We start from the raw sequence: 16,429 nt of genomic DNA, 5'->3' as shown, positions 1-16,429 counted from the left end.
CTTGAGGGAGGATCTGAATTCAGGTGTGTCTGACTCCAGGTCCAGTATTTCATCAACTATGCCAATTAATTTCAGCTTGTCTTAAATTTTTTTTTTTAAACCTACTACTTCCTGCATTATGAACATTTAGCAATATGGATTCTACAGTCAGAGAGGACCTTAGGGATTATCTAATCCTATTCCCTTCACTTTGCAGGTGAGAAAACAGAGGCCCAGTAAATATGACTTCTCTAGAGTCGCACAGGGAATAAAGTGGAAAGGCTGTGATTGGAAGATCAGTCGTTTGACTTAAAATTCAGTGCACCTTACACTACTCACTAAAATCAAAACAAAACAACAAGACTATCCCTGTCTAGAGCAGTTACCTACACACGGGAGGAAAGGCCATCTAGGAGCTAGAGGGGCAAGAAAAGTCTCCTCTGCTTTCTGGTGTTTTCAGGTGGGTCTGCTCCCTCTTTGGAACCCTCTATCCCTCCCCACTGCCCATGGCTGTAGGTGTTGACAGACAGAGCACCCTGAAGAATGGATGGCAGTCCAGGAGGTTCTCTCTGTGGGTCAGAGGTGAAGGGACAGGAGTCTTGGATCTGCTGACTGAATTAATAGTTGGTAAAACTCGAATCTGGCTCTAGGTCACATTGAGTACACATGATGACTGATACAAAATTATCCCTACTGAGAATGGATGGGGGCCTCTGGGTGCCTAGGTTGTTACTATGGGGCCCAGAGTTGGGAGACCTTGGCTGGTCTTGGGAATGGGCTGTTGGTTCTACCTCAGGATTGGACTCAATGCCTCTGCAGAAAAACTCCTATCATACAGAATATCCAATTGCTTTCATTCATTATACCAGCTCAGTTCACCAGGCTTTTCTTATTGACACTACCATTAGGACATCGTAGGTCTTGCCAGGGGAATGGTCGAAGCCTACCCTGTCCAGACCAGCTCTGCTTGACACCTGCCCCTTCTAGGAACACAATGTCTTTCCCCATTAGAGGTAAGCACACTAAGAGATGAGACTGTGTTACTTTGTCTATTGCTATCCCCCAGCACTTGGCACAAGGTAATATTTAATATTTTTTCCCCCACTCATTCATTCATAGATACTGACATACCCTGTTTCATCTCCTCTTATCTCTTGAACAGTGCTTGGGCACATGGTAATGTGAGATTTTTTTTTCATTCATTTACTTACAATAACATACCTTGATCCATCTCCTGTTTAAGTAATACACTCTACCAGCTTATTTTCTAAACTTTAAAGTGCTCTAGTAATGTGACCTATAACCATCAGCGCCATCTTTGCAGGCCTTAATCCCTACCCCGCTGCTGTACATGGAGCAGCCACCTAGTGAGTGCTGGGAGAAACACTGACCCCGTGATGCTGTTGCTCAATGGATACCCCAAAGAGGGTGAAGAGAGAAAGGTCTCCTATATTCCTAAATATTCAAAGCACTTCACGTGGTGGCAAAGAACTATCAATAAAACACATGCTCATGGATCAAACTGAATCATGCAGGTTTCATCTGCAGATATGAAGATGGAGGAGGGATCCCTATGCTGGGACTTCACTGAAATTTCACTGGTATCAGGGACAACCTGGACGAAGACTCTGCTGGAGCTGATATAGGTCAGCCAACACCTACAGTTTCAGAGAGCTACTCAGAGCACTAACATGTTAAGTGACTAGCCCAGGGTCACAAAGCCAGAGTGTGTCTGGCAGGCTAGGAACCCTAGGTCTTCCTGGCTCGAGAACAGTTCATTCCCTGTTACACCACATTGCTACTATGGCCCATCCCTTACTTGCAAATGGCCTGTCTTCTCCAAATGGATGTTAACACACCTGCAGTTTACCTTCTTTTTGAGTTGCCAAGGAGAAATATTTTAATGTTGTTGGTTCCCTTGAATACTACAAATTTAAGCCAAAAATCCAATTCACTTTTTTTTCTTTTAAAATTCTGGGTGAGAAAAAAGATATAACATTAACATCCACATCCAGGCTGAAACAGGTGGCCTCTCATCTCCTGCCTGCTAGCCCAGAAAGCTCTTACCTCAGTGGACTCTTCCTGCTCATTTATAACCAGGAATGCATCTTCGGTGGCCTGACGCTTGGCATCTGCAATTGTCTGCTCCATGCGGGCTCTCTCCGACGCAATCATCTCAAAGGCCTTCTGCTCAGCCTCTGCCACAGCCTTCTGCACTTCCGACATGGCCTGCCGCTTCACCTCATTCACAGCTTCTTCTAGGGGAATACAACAGGATCATTAACTGGCCAGAGAACTCTTCAAGGGCATGGCTGCCCACCCTGAGGCTTGCCAGGATGGAGCATGAGCTAAGGGACTTGGAGATCTCTGTTTTAAACTGTATGTAACAAATGCTGCACCTGTATTTGATGTTCATGTTCCAAGATGAAGGCATGCCACCCCAGGATTTCATTTTATGGAAAGTGGTCCATGCAGTGCCTGGTACACAAGATGCTTAATAAACGTTTACCCTTCATGGCACTCACAGGAAAGTGAGAAAGTCAAACCTAATGAAAGTATTGAGGACAAGCTAGAAAGCCTCATAGTTACCTGGACCATGATGGTCCCCAGCTGTGTGCTGGGCAGGACTGGCATGACCTCTGAGAAGGCCTGCATCTCTCTCTTCAAGCATGCTGGCTCGCTGAAGCTTTTCCCTGGGTTAAGTAGAAGAGCTAAGGTTTCTGTTGCAAAGTCTACTCCTTGGGGCTCGTTGGGGATGAGGAAGAACTGTTCCCACATTCTACTCATTATTCAAAGCTACATTCAGGTTCCCTTTCTTCTCTAGCTTTTCCAGTCTATTCCTCCTGGGTTTTTCCTTCTCTAGAATTTTATCCTACTCAGCACCACTCAGTTTAGCTACAGGAGTGGGGAACCTGTGGCTTTGAGGACATGTATCCCTCTAGGTCCTTGGGTGCGGTGTTTTAACTGAGTCCAGGTTTTACAAAACAAATCATTCTATTAAGGGGATTTGTTCTGTGAAGTCTGAATTCAGTCAAAGGGCAGCACTTGAGGACCTGGCCTTGAGGCCACAGTACTTCAGTTTTACTCTTCCTTCAAATATGTTATAGTAGAGGTTCTCTGAGGACAGAGAGGGAAGGAGGGATCCAAACTGCATAAGAAACAAGACCTGGCAAAAGAGATGCAGAAAATTCATATACCTACTTTAGCCCAGGGGTATCAAACTCAAATAGAAACTGTGCCATACATAGGATTCTTGCCCTGTGTACTGACTTAGAAAACCACATATTAATACTATCTATGTTCAATTATATCTTTATTTATTTTGTTAAGTGTTTCTCAATTACATTTGCTGGGGAGTGTCCTAGGTACACCGTTTTGACATCTCTGCCTTACTCAAAATCTGACCAGATAACGGAGAGCTGACTGGAATGCACAGATATGAACATTTACCAGGTCTACAGAGGGGGCCCTCCTTCGCAGCGGTCACCTCTAAGCATGCTCCTTTAATCACACACCATGCTCACTGAGCAGTCCCTAATAGAAGGAAATTCATGCTTTATACAAGCCTCCAATATCCTCACAGACACCACTAAAAGCCGTTTCTGGAGCCCAGGAACACTCTCCTGGGCCCTGTGGGTTTATCAGTGGTTCACTTCCTGTCGCTTAAGATGAGGAAGACAAATACGCTGTGGGCATAATCAGATATTGCTGTATCTAAGAATGAGATATTCATGCAAATGCAAGAGCAGGAGAAAGCCAGCTCTGGGCTTCCAGAGATTTGCACAGTGCCTGGTATACCACAGGGGCTTTCTTGAGAGAGAGACTCTGAAGGAAAGAGTCAGCTCAGATGTAAAGGACATGGAGAAGGGAGACTTAGAAGCAATGGGGGAGCAGGGATGCCAGGTGGAAAGTGTCAATGATGAGCTAGGGTAGGACCTAACTAGGTAGCCTAGTGAATAGAGTTCTAGACTTGGAGTCGAGAAGACCTGAGTTCAAATCCTGCCTGAGTTCACCTGTACACTCCCCTATAAAATCAAGGGGCTGGACAGGATGATCTTTAAAGTCTCTTCCAGCTCTAACAGTCCGATGCTATGAAAGCCTACTGGTCAACCCAAAACTTATTTACTATTAGGGATATGGAAAGAATGTAAAGCAGTGTCCTCTTCCCTCCCTGGCCTCAGAAAACTTGGAATGTAACAAGTGGAAGAATTGGAGAAACAATGAGAAAGTGCATGGTGCTAAATAGGCAACAATTTCAGAGAATGGAGAAGGCAGGAGTAATGGGTTGGAACAGCTGGGACCTAAACCTTGCCTTGAGCTATGGGCAGGATGCAGCAGGTTCTATTTCCTCTGCTGTCTCCCTAGCACAGAACTTCTAGAGCAGTGGTGGAGAACCTGCAACCATGAGGCCACGTGTGACCTTCTAGATCCTTGGGTGCAGCCTTTTGATTGAGTCCAAGTTTTACAGAACAAATATAAAAACAATGAATACATAATAAACGCATTATATGTTATTATGTATTTTATTATAAATAATATAATATATATAAAAATATAAACAAAGGGGATTTATTCTGTGAAATTTGGGTTCCGTCGAAGGGCCACTCTTGAGGATCTAGAGGGCCACATGCAGCCTCAAGGTCGCAGTTCCCCACCCCTGGTCTAGAATATTGCTGCAGTCCTCACTGCCAGAATAAGCCCTTTTAAAAATGTTTAGATATGGCTCATTTCTCCACTTGGAAATCTTCAGTAGTTCCCTATCAGTTACTGAGGATAGCACTGTCTGGCTTTCAAGGCCCCCCCTAATCTGCACCACCTTTCCTTTCCAGCCTTCTCTCATATCATCCCCTGCCAGCTAAACTGGAGTACTTTCTTCCCCTTAAATATACCTTGTCCTGCTTTCCAATCTCTGTGCCTTTGCCACAGCTGCCATGGTTAGAATGTCCTCTTTGTTCTTTTTTCTCTGCTGAATTCCTACCCATCTTGTACAGTCACCTCCTCCAGGAAGGCCTCCCTAATCCTCCTGGTTAAGAACAATCTTCCTCCAAAGATCCCACATGGAACTCTGTTTGTATATATCTAAAGCACTGATCACATAATATCGTACATATTACAGTTATCTTTTCTACGTGTCTCATCTCTTTACTAGTCTGTGAGCTCCCCCTAAACAGGGACATGGTTTTATCTAAACTTTGTACATCTCCTGGTATGGAACACAGGACTATGTATATAGTAGGTGCTAATGAATGTTTGTTGGGTGTATGAATGGAAAGGGGTAGGGTTGGGAGAGAGAACTCTAGGCAGAGAAAAGTAAAATATGAGCAAAGCCAGGAAGGCAAGACTGAGGAAGCTTTGTGTGCATGTGTGTGAGTGAGAATTAAGAGACCATGATCCTGTCCAGAGCGGAGGAAACTAGGGAGCCATTCCATGTTCTTGAGCAGGGCAACCATACGATAAATGGGTTATTTTAGTAGCATTAACCAGGCTGATTAAAATTGGGAGAATTATGAGGCCAAGAGAGAATCTTTGTGAAGTTTTCAGAGTATATTAGAGCTGTATGAACAAGAGACAAAGAAGAAACCAAAGGTTGCAGAGTTCTTAAGGAAGGATACGGTTGGGGTTATGAAGAGGAGGGGTGGAGACTGAGGCAGCAGATGACCAGAATACAGAAATACAGGTAGTGATGTAGGCCACTGAAGGCAGAGAGGTGTGGGGGTGTAGGAGACTGGATTCTGTTAGAAGGAATAGATTAAGAATACTTTTCTTTGTGGCTCATTTAGCCATGGGGAGTGAACTGAGTTAGTACCAGGAGGCTATGACTGGACAGAGGTGATAGGGGCCATGTCAAAAAGAGAAAAACAGGGTTCAGTGATGACAAAGCAAAGCAGCAAGAGGCATGGATGGAAGAAAAATTAAAGGGAAAAAAAGGAGGAGAAGCAGCAGCTGGTGCAGTGAGAAGAACCCTGACTCCTGTCCATCTGCTGCTGGTTTGATGAAGGACCTTGGGGCAAGTTCTTTCTTCTCTCTCTGGGTTTGTTTCCCCATCTATAAAATGACAGGTTTAGACTAGATGATCTCCCAGGGCCTGTCCAGATCCGACATTCTGGGTTCTATGACCTGGCCAACCAAAAACTAGGATAAAGGAGTACAGGAAAATCAGAGAAATCTACATTCATGAGTTTCAGGTTGCATGAAGGGCCTCTGGGTCAGATGCTTGGCTCGCCAGGTCAGCCAGGGTAGGGAGTCAGACCCACGATCATTTGATTCCAGCAGGCGAGACTTTAATCTAATTGCCATAGGGGATGGTAAAGACTGTTTTACATTTGCAACCCAGATCAAATGCCTTCTTCCAAGTAGAATCACTCTAGTTGCAGGGAATTTATAAAATCCACAGGCAAACTCACACACACTTACCAGCTTTCTTCCAGATCTCTTCAGTGACATAGCCTGTTCCTGACCTACTGCTGAACTCACGCTGGGAATCTGCAGAGAGATGGGGAAATACAGTGATGTCAGAGGGGACCACCCCCCCCACTCCTACCCCTATGCACAGAGACCCAGTCTTCTCTTTCATCTCTTCTCTCTCTGAAAGTAGGAGGCAAAAAGAAAGAAAGAGGAAGAGGAGAGATGGGGAGAGAGACAGGAAGAGGAAAGAAAGAAAAAGAGAGAGGGGAAAAGGGGGAAGGAGATGGGGAAGAGAAAGAGAGAGAAAAGTAAAGTAAGAGAGAGATAAAAGTAAAGTGAGAGGAGAGACAGAAGAAAGGGAGGGAGAGAGAGAGAGAGAGACAGAGAGAAACAGAAACTCCAAATATCTGGAGATTCAGGTGAGATCTTAAGAAATAGATAGGTTAATACTATAAATCTAAATTGATAAAGCTTTGTAAATGGATAAAAGAATTAGGTGAGAACAAATTAATACTTAGGCAGCATAATAGGGTAGTGGAAAGACCAGATGTGGAATCAGGAATCTTTGGGTTCAAATCACATTCTGGTTACTTCCTAGCTATATAACCACAGGCGGGTCTCTCATGGTTCTGGAAAGGAAGAAGTAATAACAAACCCCACCAGAGGCTTTTCATAGTGACTGCAGTAGGACTCACTCCACAGCACCTGTAAATAATGCTGACGCAGAGGTTGGGTCATTTGGTGTGTGGGTAGAATCGGGCTGCCAGGAGGGAAAGCTGTGCTATGCATGGTGTAACGTGTTTGGTGAATCAAACTGAACTGGCTCATCCTTTAAAAAAAATTAGTGAACAAGACTTTGTTTCTGAGATATGACCAAAGTTGGTCAAAACAAGGAGAAACTAAGGGATTATTTCCGAAAGTTTTACAAAACTGTGGAGTTCTGTTTTGACATTAATGTCAGACAATGCTGTAGAAACTGGGTGTTAACTGAACATCTTTACAAACAGGAGGGACGCTGTTCTGCAAGATATAGTGGAAAGAACTCTGACTTTGAGGCTCTGGGTTCAAATTCTACCTCTAGTGCTTAGTGTGTGACCTCAGGCAAATCCCTCAAATTCCAAGCCTCAGTTTCCCTCATTTGTAAAATGAGATGGCCTAAAGTCCCTTCTACCTCTAGATCTAAGACCTTAAGATGAAGACAAAGGGCCAGAAAGCTCTGAGGAGGAGAAGCCACTAGTACAGAGAGGCACAGGGGAGCATCTAGAGAAGGGAACCAGAAGGGATAGAGGAAGTGTGTCAACATGATAGTGAACAGAAGCAAAGAAGGGCCATAAGGCTTTATGGTCTGGAATTGAGGACAAGAGCTCTTGTTCCCACTCTGATCTCTAACCTTCTGCTACTAGAATCACGGGAGGCCACTCTCCCCTCTATTTCTCACACATGACATTCCATCTGCTGTCCCTACACCTTTGCACTGCCCATCCCCCACACCAGGAGTACATACCCTTCTCATCCTCACCACCCAGAACCTCTCTCCTCCTTGCAAGATGCAGCTCAAATACTACTGTCTGCAGAAAGCCCTTCCAGATCCTCCAACTATCTCATACCTATATTTACTTAAAGGTGCCTATGTTGTCTCTCCCACAGAACATAAGCTTTTTGAGGACAGGCACTTTCACTTTCTGTATCTGTCTTCTCAGCACCAAAGACAGCACCTAGCACATAGTCCATCAGTCTTGTAGATTGATGACCATTAGAGACAAAAGTTTTCAAAGCTCTGGATGGAGGGAAAAAAATAGCAGCTGGTACTTTTAGCTATTTGAGAGGGCCCGTAAGCCAGACACTCAGGATCAGTTTCCCCTAGACCTGTCTTTCTTCTGTGAGTCTGTGAGCACTTGCCAGAAAGGAAAGGAGAACCTAATTAGACTAAAGTACTTCCCAAACCCGAGGTTAAGGGCCAGCCTTCACAACTGGAGACAGATGTTAAAGGATATTGCAGAAAATGCTAAAAGGCCCAGGGACTCAAAGAACAATGGGCAGCTGAGACCTTTTAAATTTTTCCCTGCTGTTTTTCTTAAAGTGGCCATCTCATTCACGTGCCTTCACTCAGAAAGTCAGGTTTTTAGGTAACATCAAACTGAAATTATTTCTCCAACAGAAAGAGGAAAGCCATCAAAGACATTCTGTTGTCTATAGGGTTGGTTCTTAAAACACTATTAAATTCTAGATACCCCTAAGGTACGGACACAGGTGACCTCCAACTTATAAATACTGTATGTTTCCAAAGTTTGTGTCTAAGTCCCTTTCTTTGGTGGTGGTGAGGTAGGTAGAGAGGCAATGCAGAGGGGCTCTGAATAGATTTCCCCAAATTGAGAAAAATGTTATAAAATGATGAGTAAGAAATCTGTTCTGGCTGTCGTTTGAAGCTCATTCAACTCTGAAAGCAGCTGAACAGTACAACTTAATAGGTCAATTCTGAGTTGTGGGTAAAGACTATATGATAAAGAAGAAAATATAAGGTAGGAAGAAAAGAGAGGGTGGAAGGAGAGACAAGACAGAACAGAGGAGGAGACCAAAAGGAGAAGAGGAAACCAAGCAGATGAGTAAGTCTTCTTTTCTTTTTCCCACCATCCTCCTGGACAGAAGTTGTCCTGAGCAAAATCTCTAAAGTTCAGGTTTGTCTCTCATCTTCCCACCTGTTTCTGTATCCCAGGTAACCAATGATTCATTTCTCTAAGCATGCTTTCCACCCTCACCTCTAAGTGCTCCATTCTCCAAAATTATCTTACCACTCTCATACGATTTGAATCTCCATCTTCTTACTTTAACTAATCTCAGCGAAGAATCAACAAGAAAACCATCTAATTAAGCTTTTTTTTTTTGGGTCTCCTTAATATTGTTCAATCTAAAATTAGGTTGGTAGTGGTGTCAACTGAGCAAGCCCCTGACTGAGGACGAGAATGGTCCTCACCCTACCACTGGCCCCCTTTACCAAGCCCCACAGATTTTTCATCTAAAGATAATAGGTCCTCTAGTCTCATTCTTACCTACTAAATAACTCACCCTAAATCACAAAGCAATCAGTGGCAAAGTTCACTGGAACAAATGCTTACTGCTCTTTCTCTTAGTCAAGTGTCTGTAATCTAGACCCCTGGGCCTCCAGATGTGGGAACTGATGTGTGTCCAAAATCAGCCATAAAAACCATAACAATCTTGCCTCTGAATGACAGAGAGAAGGACATGGCCACCACCATCAGTCAGGAGCCTCAGCTGGCAGCCATCCGAACAAAGAATGTGGCAGTCACCAGAAGAAGTTTCACAAGGTGAAAAAATCAGCATATGAATAACAAACTGGGAAACATTAAAAAAATATTTATCCCTTATGGGAGGAGGGCCTAAATGCATGGCAGGGATAAAAATGAGTAAACATGATATACAGGTCACCAAGAGGCAGTATGCATAGTAGACTGTGTACAGGCCCTGAAGCCAGGAAAATCTAGGCTCAAACATTGGACCGAATATTTACAAGCTGTGACCCTGGATAAGCCACTTAAGTTCTCTGTGTCTCAGTTTCCTCATCTGTAAATGAAGGAATTGGATTTGATGGGCTTTAAGGTCCCTTCCATTTCCATCAAATCCCATAAGAAAACCCCTAAGATAAAAATGTCTCTAAAGCTATCGGGCAGCTAGGTGGCACTGTGGAGAGAGAGTGCTGGACCTAGAGTCAGAAGAGTTCAAATCTGGCTTCAAACACTTATTAGCTGTATGACCCCAAGGAAGTCAGTTAACCCTGGTTGCCTCAGTTTCCTCATCTATAATATGAGTCAGAAAAGGAAATGGCAAATTGCTTTAGTATCTTTGCCAAGAAAACCCTAAATGGGGTCACGAAGAGGTGGACGCTACTGAAACAGTTACACAACAAAGTTATTAGATTTCTATTCATTAAAAAATTTAGATTTCTCAGCTTAACTTAACTTCTCATCATCATAAGCTGACAGAAGAATTTTAACTTGGCTAAGATCCCTGCTCAAATGCTGCCCAAGCCCGACCATGACCCCCTGAGCGGCTGCAGCCTTCTGTAGATGATCACTGCCTGTATGTCACTGGTAGAGGGCTGACTAGTAGGTGATCCTTCTGCCTTTGCTCTCAAGAAAAGCTCAGATTCACAACAAGGTAAGTTTATTTCCTACACTGACACACTTTTTTCTTAAGGTCATTTTGAAGCATGTCCCTGGGTCTAAGAACCAGGAAAGAGAGAAGTATTTTACAAATCATTTACCCAAGGACTTTACTATGACTAGCTTCTTTTCTTTTTTGAAATCATTTAAAAAAATTTAACATTTTATTTTTACCCAATTATACTAGCTTCCTTTCAATGCAAAAATAAAAGAAGAAATAAAACCCAACCCAACAACAATAAAGAAACAAACTTTAACAAAAGAACCTTCCCTGCCCTGGTAAACGGGAGCCACAGACGTCTATGTATGTGTACCTGGGTTACTTTTCTTACCATTGCTGAGTGAGTCTGAGCTTCCTGGGCTGTGCTGCCTGGAGATGAGCTCACTCCCGGCTTTCCTGGTCTCTGTGTTCTCACTGCATCGTCGCTTCCAAAAGTTGAGTTCTTCCCTATCAGTTTCCTGGCAGCGCCGCAGGACAGCCATGGAACGTCGGGTTTTCTCTACCATCTCCATGATGCAATTCAGAGCCTGGGAATGAGAGGATACAGGATAAATTGGAAATAATCAACAGAAGGAACTAGAAATTCAGGTGGAATTTTAGTTGAGACTTGAAGGGAGCCAGGGAAGCTGAAAGATGGAGGTGAGGATAGAGAGCATTCCAGGTACTGAGGGCAGCCAGTGAAAATGTCTGAAGGCCAATGTCACTGGGTTGCAGAGTACACCAAGGAGTGTAGGGTGGAAGAAGAATGGAAAAAGAGGCAGGGGTGCAGGTTATCTGAATGCCAAATAATGGATTACACTTTTGGTCCTGGAGGTGATAAGGAGCCACTGGAGTTTATTAAAGAGGTGGTGTGTGTATGAGAGACAGAGACAGAGACACATGCACGCACACACAGATGGTCAGACCTGCACTTTGGAAAGACCTCTTTGGCAGCAGAGTGGACTGCAGTGGAAGACGCTAGTGGCAAGGCCGACCAACCAGCTAGCTATTCTAATAGTCCAGGCATGAAGTGATGAGAGTCTGCATCTGGATGGTAGTAGTGTCAGAGGAGAGAAAAGTGCATATATGGAAGAGATTATGAAAGGGACAGGTGAGAGAGAAAGAATAAAGGTGGGAGGTGAACCAGAAGAAATCTAGAGAAGAGGGTATATTAAGGAGAAAAGAGTAACTGACCATCAAGGGCTGCAGAGAGGTCAAAAAGTTTAAGAACTGAGAAAAGGTCATTAGATTTGGCAATTAAGAGATCATTAGTAACTTTGGAGCTTGCATTTGTCAGTTGAATGCTGACTATGGAAGCCAAGATTGTTAGAGAGTTAAGAAGACAGTGAGAGGAAAGAAAGTGGAGGCACCCCATCCAAAAAGATGGCCTCTTTAAGGAGATTAGCCACAAAAGGCAGAGGAGATAAGGAATAAGAGCTAGCACAGATGGATGAATCAAGTAAAAGTTTTTTGAGGAAGGGGGAGACATGGACACTTTTGTAGGCAGTACGGAATTAGCCAAGGGACAGAAAGGGATTGAAGATAATTAAGAGAGTGAGAATTAGAGGGGTCAGCCTGCTGAAGAAGATGGGATAGAATGGGACCACCAGTGCAGTGTACGAAGGTTAGCACTGGCAAGGAGAAGGGCTACCTTTTTTTCTCCAAAACATTTCAATTTGTTATTCAATTTTTTGTGTTTTTTTAAAAATTTGGGTTCTAAATCCTCACCCTCACTCACATCCCTCCCACTGAGAAGGCAAGCAATATGATATTAATTATACATGTTAAACTATGCAAAGCATATTTCCATATTAGCCATATTTCAAAAAATAGCAAGGAAAAGAAAGTGAAAAAAATTATCCTTCAATTTGCAATCAGAGTTCATTAGTACTCTCTCTGGAGGTAGATAGCATTTTTTCATCATGAGTCTTGAGGAATTGACTTAGATCACTATACTGATCAGAGTAGCCAAGTCTTTCACAACCAACCATCATTACAACACTGAAGTACTATCTTTTCCTATAAGACAGGGTGAAGGAGATCATGGCAGAAGGCATCTGGGTGATGTGAGATAAGGAAGAGGAAAGAAAAGGGGAGAAGATAAGAAGCTCTTGGCAAGGAACTATGAAGTTAGGGTGTTGGAGAAAGTATCACTATATGTTGCAGTACCCTTGTATGAGGGCAGGAGCTAAGGAGGAAAGAAAGACTATGAGTCACTGAAAGAAAGATGTTCTGGAGATCAGAAGACACTGGGTGGGAGATACTGATTGGGTAAAACCTCAAAGGAAGAAAAGTTACTAAGTGAAGGCTGTAGCGGGAAAACCTAGAATCTGCCAATGGGGAATGAGAAGTAGCCTAACTCCCCCACCTCAACCAGTGAGTGAGAGAATGGAAGTACAGCCAGTGTAGGAGGAGGCCAGAGAGGTTGAGAGTCAAAAGATGGAAGGAATGGGAAAGGAAAAAGACTGGAGATGAATGTAAAATTTGTTATCTATGCAGTGAGCATTCCTGAGAGAATAGCAGAATAGGTGGGGAGCTTTAGAGTAGGACAATGGGAAAGCTGGATTGAGGGCTGTTGGGGATGTAAGCTCAGTTTCACGTGGACAGTCTCAGGCAGGTAAAGGTGAGGACTTCTAAACCTCAGAGTTCTCATGAGGCCCCCCAGGGAACAGCTGGGAATTGAGGCATGAGACACGGGCTATCTCGTGCATTTCCACCTCTTCTCCGTGGGAAACTTGCTGGGGAGAGCATCCCACCCTTGAGATTGGCCCATGGTCTGAGCACACCTGTTGTTGACTAGCTAAGGGCTGAGAGCAGGTACGGTATTCACATGCAAACTATGCGGCGGGAGAGCTTAAGTAGGGACAGGAAAGCCTGAAGGCGCTCTTCGCGCTAAGGCGCCCTTAGAGGGCAGAAGGTCCCTCCCCTCTCCCGCTCCCATCCTCTTGCTGTATGATCTTTGCCCCTTGGGAGGAGGAGGATTCCTCTCTCCTGAGGAAGAATTCACCCTGCACATGTAACTAAGATCCTGAATAAAGCCTAACCCTTGTTCGACTCTGGAAAGTCTCTTCTCTCAACACGTTTATCCGGTTGATCCCCGAAGACCTGGACGACAGGTAAGACAGGTAAGAAAAGGCTCGGGGAGCCCTTCGGCCTCAAGGCCGAACAGAGGGCAATGGGAATAAGGGATGGGGGGAATAGGGTTTGAAAGAGGACACCTGGTGGGGTTCAGAATCACAGAGAGAGAGAGGAGGAGGGTCACTAACAAATGTTCCCAGGAGTTGAGCCTCAGGGCATTCAGTAGCTCAGGCTAGGAAGGCAACGCACAGTCCTTGACTTCAAGGAGCAAACAGTCCAAAGGAAAAAACTGGCAAATAACGACATACAAACAAGCTACGGACAGGAAAACCTGGAGATAATTCAGAAGGAGGGTGCTAAGCCTAAGGAGGTCAGGAATAACAATAATAAATTAGCTAACATTTATGCAGCTGTTCATGGTTTACAAAGAACTTGTTCCACACCATGATCTCGCTTTATTCTCACAACAACTCAGTGAGGTGGGTGCTCCAGGAATCCTTGCTTTACAAATAGGGTCATCAGGGGCAGCCTAGGGTAGCACAGTGGATAAAGCCCCGACCCTGGAGTCAGGAGGATTCTGGTTCAAATCTGGTCTCCGAGACTTACTAGCTATGTGAACTTGGTCAGGTCACTTAACCCCAGGAGCAGCCACAAATAAGGGAAAGAGTGAGGTTTAGAGGAGTTATGTGACTTGCCAACGAGTACACAGAAAAGAACTGGAGCTGGAATTCAAACCAGGTCTCTCCTAGCTTGAAGTCTAAAGCTTTTCCCTTTGCTCTAAGTTGCGGCTCAATAGTTATGATCCTAAGACACCCATGACAACTCTTCTTCTGCTTCCTGCCCCAATTTCTAACCCCTCAGTACAGTGTGGCTGGGTCCCAGGGAGAAAACTGCTTTACTTCATACTAAAATGGGAATGATTGCTAGGTCTCCCTGTTAGAGGCAAATTCCCTTTTCTTCTGAATCCACCTTGGTCTCCTATCCCCCTTTGTGCACTTTTCTGCTTTTGTCTGGCTACTCTGTTTTCTAAGATCAGATGTGGGGAATGTACCCATTCTGCCCACTGCATTAACTCCCAACTTCCCCATCTTCACATTCTGCCACATAGTGTACCCATATATCTAATTAACCCGAGGTAACACTAAAACAGGAAAGAAGAGAGGTTTCCAGAAGTTTTACAGCACCAGATAGGGCTGCCAGGTTATCTGGGAATCATCCTGCCAGATGTCTTTGCCCAGGATTCTTACATGATCAAGATGTTTCCACTCGTCAGCCCATTCTCTCTCTGTCAAACGGTGGTCCACCAGCTCCTCCTGGTATCCTCCATTTAAGCCTGTGCAAAATGAGAGAGTACATTTTTTATGGTTAGAAGGGAGGTACTCAGAAAGGCTCTCAGTCTCAACACAAAATCAAGTGATGGCAAGATGCTGGTGAAGGAGGCATGGCTGGGTGACTGAGGCTGGGGAGGGGGGTCATACAATGGCCTGAAGATGCTAGCTATTGCCCAGACCTGTTTAAGATCTTAGAATAAATCTTCATTAATGGTGTTAAAGCATGGTGGAAGAACTAAGCCTTGAGAATACAGAGAAGAGAGGGCAAGTCTGTATAGGGGAAGATCGGGATATAATAACAGTAAGCTGAGATGGTATTGGCAAGTGTAAAGAAGCTCTGGGAGAAGTAGAGTATGGTTACAAGAATTACATGATTGTTAACTGGTCATTGGGGTCATTGGCTCCATTGGGTGCTTGGGGATTTGATGTGGTTGCGGTGGGGTGGGAGTAGTACGGTATCCTGCTGTTTTAGTACCCTGCCCCTACACAGTGATACCAGTATTAGGGAGCCATCATAAGAAGCCCAGCTCAAGTCTACGTCTGCAGCCAGGTGGTATGTCGGATATGGTTCTGGACTTGGAGTCAGGAAAACCTGAGTTAAAAACATGCCTGAGACACTTACTAGTTGTGCGATCTTGAGCAAATCACTTAACCCTTTTACTTGTAAAATGAAGGTAATAATGGCTCCGACTTCACAAGGTGGTTGTGAGGATGAAATAGTATATCTGAAGTGATATGTAAGCGCAAGTGACCATTATAACCATTGGTTATCATGATAACCAATGGTAACTGCATTTCCTTATACCAATGAAATGACAAGTTGGGGAGGTGAAGGGAAACCTGAAAGACAAATTTCTGAACTTCCTGTGTAGTCACAACATAGTGGAAGAGTGCAGAGTGTGGGGCAGGGGGGAAAAGAAAGAAGGGGGCAGTTGAAGGGGAAGAAGACCAGACAATTTAGAGCAGAAGGCATGAGGGAGAGCAGTATGACTAGGAAGGCTAGGCCCTAACAAGCACTCACAATCAATCAGTATTCATTAAATGCCTGTCATATACCATGCATTGTTCTAAGGAACTTCAAGTCTAGCTTCCTAACGACTGTGCCGCCCACCTTATATACCTGTGCCTTTATACCTAAAATTAGCCCCATCTATCTCCTCTCTGCATTGTTTACAAATGAGAAGGGATCAGGCAGATTTTATTAATATATTAAATTTCATATATGCTGCAAAAACCATATGTAATAGAAGTTCACCACTTTATATCCAATTCTTTATTCCTCTTGTTCACTTTTATCGTTGGCTAAGTTAATGAAAAAGAAAACTTAAATAAAAAAGAATGCATGTAGGGAGACTGGTGTGCTGTGAAGAAAGAAGAGAGGACCAGGAGACCAAGAGACAGAGTAAAGGCTGCCATGAGAGTAGTGTGACTGCTTTGTAAATTTAATGATATTATAAACATATGATTGGCTTTAAAGT

General features: G+C 44.0%; 1 protein-coding gene across 5 annotated transcripts in view; it reads right to left on the bottom strand.

Annotated features, from left to right (window-relative positions):
- Positions 1–16,429, bottom strand: part of CBFA2T2 (CBFA2/RUNX1 partner transcriptional co-repressor 2) — a 161,687-nt gene that overhangs the window by 6,345 nt on the left and 138,913 nt on the right. For 4 of the 5 annotated variants that reach the window (XM_072631275.1, XM_072631272.1, XM_072631276.1 and 1 more), the window contains 4 exons: positions 14,868–14,953; positions 10,895–11,090; positions 6,394–6,462; positions 2,047–2,237 (listed from right to left, as the gene is read on the bottom strand). In XM_072631275.1, the coding sequence (XP_072487376.1) occupies positions 2,047–2,237; positions 6,394–6,462; positions 10,895–11,090; positions 14,868–14,953 (542 nt within the window). The remainder of the gene's footprint in view (positions 1–2,046; positions 2,238–6,393; positions 6,463–10,894; positions 11,091–14,867; positions 14,954–16,429) is intronic. The other variant, XM_072631273.1, reaches the window with a different exon arrangement.

Source organism: Notamacropus eugenii, chromosome 1, assembly GCF_028372415.1.
Source record: "Notamacropus eugenii isolate mMacEug1 chromosome 1, mMacEug1.pri_v2, whole genome shotgun sequence".
NCBI classification, from domain to species: domain Eukaryota; kingdom Metazoa; phylum Chordata; class Mammalia; order Diprotodontia; family Macropodidae; genus Notamacropus; species Notamacropus eugenii.
Note: the sequence above shows the minus strand (reverse complement) of the source record. Positions and strands in the feature narration are given on the sequence as shown.